The sequence below is a fragment of the Sorghum bicolor genome, chromosome 6 (genome assembly GCF_000003195.3).
Source record: "Sorghum bicolor cultivar BTx623 chromosome 6, Sorghum_bicolor_NCBIv3, whole genome shotgun sequence".
NCBI classification, from domain to species: domain Eukaryota; kingdom Viridiplantae; phylum Streptophyta; class Magnoliopsida; order Poales; family Poaceae; genus Sorghum; species Sorghum bicolor.
In genome coordinates, this window is record NC_012875.2 from 14,221,173 (window position 1) to 14,225,775 (window position 4,603).

The following is a 4,603-nucleotide window of genomic DNA, read 5'->3' on the forward strand; positions in this document are numbered from 1 at the left end:
GACGTACGTACTGAGCAATGATGATCCCATCCGTAACCGTAAGAGAAGTCGAACGCCGATGTTGGCCTCTTGCGCCCACCGTGTCGTTGCAATCATCGATGTTGGCTACGGATCGGAGTACTTTTGTCTGCACCTGTGATAAGTGACGAGTACACAGGGGGTCAGCTCAAAACAGGATTTCAACAAAATACGTGCATCAGTTCAAACTAATTCACACTCCACTACATACACTTGTAGTAGTAATAACTAATAATAGCATTATTACCCAGCCCATCTATGTGGAACTGCACGCACGCCCCGGCCACCGGCGGCGTTAATCCGAGTTGAAAATGACATTATCAAATTAGTAAATCATTATTATTAACTGAATCGAAGCAGTATAAAACTCGAGCACAAAGGATGCGGAATTTTCCATCCATCATCCGTCGAAACAACCCTAGCTAGATATATTGTTAATTAGAACAGTTTGCTAGCAGGTTAAATTTCGACCGGCGACGATGATGCTAGGAGGAAGGCACAGCAGCGCTTTGGCAAGCTTCTTGGCGACTCTGCTCAGTTTGGGAGCTGCAATGGCAGCGCGGCCGGCTCCGCTGGCGACACGCCCTGCGGGCAACGGAACGTGCCAGTCCAGGGTGGAGTCGTTCGGGTACAAGTGCGAGGAACACACCGTACGTAATAAGACAAACACACATGCTAACGTTCGTCACTGAGCGCGCGGGTCATGTGATCGATGTCGTCCAAATTCTACTTCTCACTCAGGGGACAAATTACCCCTGTGTAGTACGCATATTGAGTTACGACTGTAAATACGCAGGTGACCACCGCGGACGGGTACATCCTGAGCTTGCAGCGGATCCCCGGCGGCCGCGGCTCCGGCCAATCGCCGGCGGCCGGCACTAAGATCCCGGTGCTGCTCCAGCACGGCCTCCTCATGGTAAACTGCACGCATCAGAGTAAATCTAGACATGCATTTCAGTACATAGTGGAGTAAATGTAACTGATTTATTTTGGCCACCTGAACTGCATCATTCAGGACGGCGTGACGTGGCTGATGAACTCCCCGAACGAGTCTCTGGGCTACATCCTGGCGGACGGCGGATACGACGTGTGGATCGCCAACACCCGTGGCACCGTGTACAGCCGCGGCCACACCACGCTGTCCTCCAGCGACCCGGCGTACTGGGACTGGTCGTGGGACGAGCTCGCCAGCAACGACGTCTCGGCGGTGGTGCAGTACGTGTACGCGCAGTCCGGCCAGCAGAGGCTGCACTACGTCGGCCACTCGCTGGGGACGCTCATCGCGTTCGCGGCGCTCAGCCAGCACCAGCAGCTGGGGATGCTGAGGTCCGCAGGACTGCTCAGCCCCATCGCCTACCTCAACAAGGTGGCGTCGCCGCTCGCGCTGGCGGGCGCAGACACCTTCCTCGCCGAGGTAAAACAAACAAAACAAACAAACAGCACGCCATGTATATATCCGGCTGTCACGTACGGCGGCTCAAAATCGACATACTAATTGCATTGGACTGTGTCCTTCTTTGTCTACTTCATTCAGGCTCTGTACTGGCTGGGGCTCGATGAGTTCGACCCGACAGGGTAAATTTCTTTTTTTCTTTTATTCTACTTTCACCACCCTGCTAAGTTATCGCGCTGATTCCGCCTGATGACAAACAGAAAATTTTCGGCCAGAGTTACTAATTCAAATCCCGCCATATCTATGTTACGTTACGTATGCTCACCTACAAGTAGTGATTAATACAAAAAAAAAAATCGCATGCGTGCAGGGAACATGTCCACAAACTAGTGACTGACCTATGCTCGCAACCAGGGATCAACTGCTACAATATGATGTCAGTGTTCACAGGTACTAATAAATGATTTGCAATCATCCTTCAGTTTGTTTCCTCTGGATTTATACCACAGAGCGAGCTTGAGCTTTGCTGGCGCAGGTGATAACTGCTGCCTCGACAACTCCTCGGTCCAGGTCTTCCTTGCCCATGAGCCACAGGCTTCAGCAACCAAGAACATGGTCCATCTAGCTCAAAGTCAGTCTTGGCTCCGATCCGAGGCAATTAAGAAACATGAAATATATATCACCGTTTAATTAATTAATTAATTAATTAATTTACTCGACCACCAAATTAATTAAATCTTGTCTCTCAAACTGAACGACGACAGTGATCCGACGAGGGACGCTTGCCAAGTACGACTACGGCAATGCCGCGGACAACACGAAGCACTATGGGCAGGCGACGCCGCCGGCCTACGACGTCTCGGCGATCCCCGACGACTTCCCGCTCTTCCTCAGCTACGGCGGCAGGGACACCCTGTCGGACCAGCAGGACGTGAGCCACCTGCTCCAGGTGCTCAAGTCGCACGACGGCGACAAGCTCACGGTCCAGTACTTGGAGGACTACGCGCACGCCGACTTCGTCTTCGCTGGCAACGCAAGGGAGAGAGTGTATGCGCCTCTCATGGCCTTCTTCAAACTCCAGGACAAATGACATTTGTATCAATATATAGCTCGAGCTATATATATAGTAGCATCTTAATCATGTGATATACGAAAATGACCATAACTATATGGAAAACAGAGAAATGTACATGAAAAGATACATGTTAGAATGGTAAGCATCGAGGTTGTATTGCCATCTAATTTTCCAAAACAAAATTTAAATCATTGCCACGAATTGCCATCCTACATGGGTCATACTACAGTAGCGTATATAGGGGTATTTGAGACCGATTCACAAACTCTGCTCCACAAACTCCACCGTAGAGCAGCTCTATAAAAAACTAGAGTTTGTGGAGTACCTCTTTAGGTGCTCTTACAGCTCCACTCTTTTTCCTTGAAGTAACTGCGTGGAACTGAAACTGTTTGGCTAAAAAATATGTAGCGGAGATGGAACAGAGCAGTCCCAAACACCCCATAGTCCCCTCCCAAATTTACAGGATGATGTTCGATAAAAAATGGTCGAACCTCGTATCTCTACACCTAAATAAAAAATATCTAATTGTATTGTTAGCGCAATAATCGCGCCTTACTGTTTTCTAAGGTCACTCGTAACGTATGTATAAACTATTATGATTTCTATCTCTATTAATTGTCTTGTTATGTAGACATTTTGCTCACATGGTGAGCAATTTAATGAGAAAAGAAAGCTTGAAACGTAGAAATGATTTTTATCTTAGGTCTTATTTAGTTGCTGAAAATTTTTGGTTTTGGATATTGTAGTATTTTCGTTTGTTTTTGATAAATTTTTATCTCGCAAATTACAGATAAATTATATAATTAATTTTTATTTATATCTATATTTAATGCTTCATATATATGTTTAAAGATTTAATGTAACAGTTTTGACAACTTAACAATGGCCTTGTTTAGTTCACCCTGAAAACCAAAAAGTTTTCAAGATTTTCCGTCACATCGAATCTTGTGATACATGCATGAAACATTAAATATAGACGAAAATAAAAACTAATTACACAGTTTAGCTGTAAATCACGAGACGAATCTTTTGATCCTAGTTAGTCTATAATTAGATAATATTTATCATAAACAAACGAAAATGCTACACTATCTATAACTTTTCACTTTTCGAAACTAAACAAGCCTAAGCCCGTAAACGAAGTCCTCACGGGCATCGAGGCAGATGAAACCATCAGAGATAGTATTGGAGAGGAGCAGGTGGTTTCCATGTCCTATTCGGGATCCGGTGCGCGTGGCCTGCACAGACCACGTGCTGCTGCCATTGCCGCTGCCGCCGGGATCTCACACGGCTAGCGCGCCCGCCCAGCACTGCCACCCGCGTGAACCTGAGATCGAAGATACCACTAGGGCCCTGTTTACTTTCAAAAAATATTTTACAAAATTTTTACATTTCCACGTTGAATCTTACGGTATATATGCACGGAGCACTAAATATAGATAAAAAAATAACTAATTAGACAATTTATATGTAATTTGCGAAGACGAATCTTTTAAAGATTAGTAAGTTTATGATTGGACAATATTTGTCAAATATAAACGAGTATGCTACTGTTCATATTTTGCAAAAAATTCTAAAAGTAAACAAAGCCTAGATCTCGCTTGCGCACCTGCCCAGCACCTCCTCGAGATCCGTGCGGGCGTCCAGTGCCGAGCCTATGCGCCGCCCAACGTCACCGTCAATGCAACCAACGACGAGTTAGAGCAAGTGTTGGATATTTAGTCATTTTACACCATGCATTATTCCATAAAAACGATAACCAAAATACTAACACAAGTATCATACAAGCGACAGCTTCATATTTGCTACTGCTACTACTTTCAGCAAGACATTTTATGCGAAGGAATACAACTACAGTAACAAAATAAAGCGTATAGAGAGTATTAGCATTATACCCTAGCGTGGCACTTCCGGTGCCCGCGGAAAGTGAGCCACCAGGCATGTTGATGTCGCTACCGCCTCCTGCGGTGTTGTCGTCGGTGGCGTCATTCCCGGCAGCAGGGGTACTTCTGGTATCGACAGCCATCACAGCAGCAGTTGACGAAGGTGAAGCAGTCGCACAGGAAGGTCCTCCCCAAAAACTTAATTTCCTGCCTACCCCGAGAAGAGTACGCTTG

The 4,603-nt window shown here is 46.1% G+C and overlaps 1 protein-coding gene across 1 annotated transcript; it reads left to right on the forward strand.

The window, feature by feature from the left end:
• Nucleotides 498–2,501, forward strand: LOC8069445 (triacylglycerol lipase 2). The gene is made up of 7 exons (XM_002446183.1): nucleotides 498–668; nucleotides 815–934; nucleotides 1,034–1,432; nucleotides 1,553–1,593; nucleotides 1,782–1,861; nucleotides 1,947–2,042; nucleotides 2,176–2,501. The coding sequence occupies exons 1-7, from the start codon at nucleotides 498–500 to the stop codon at nucleotides 2,499–2,501; spliced, it is 1,233 nt and encodes a 410-aa protein (XP_002446228.1).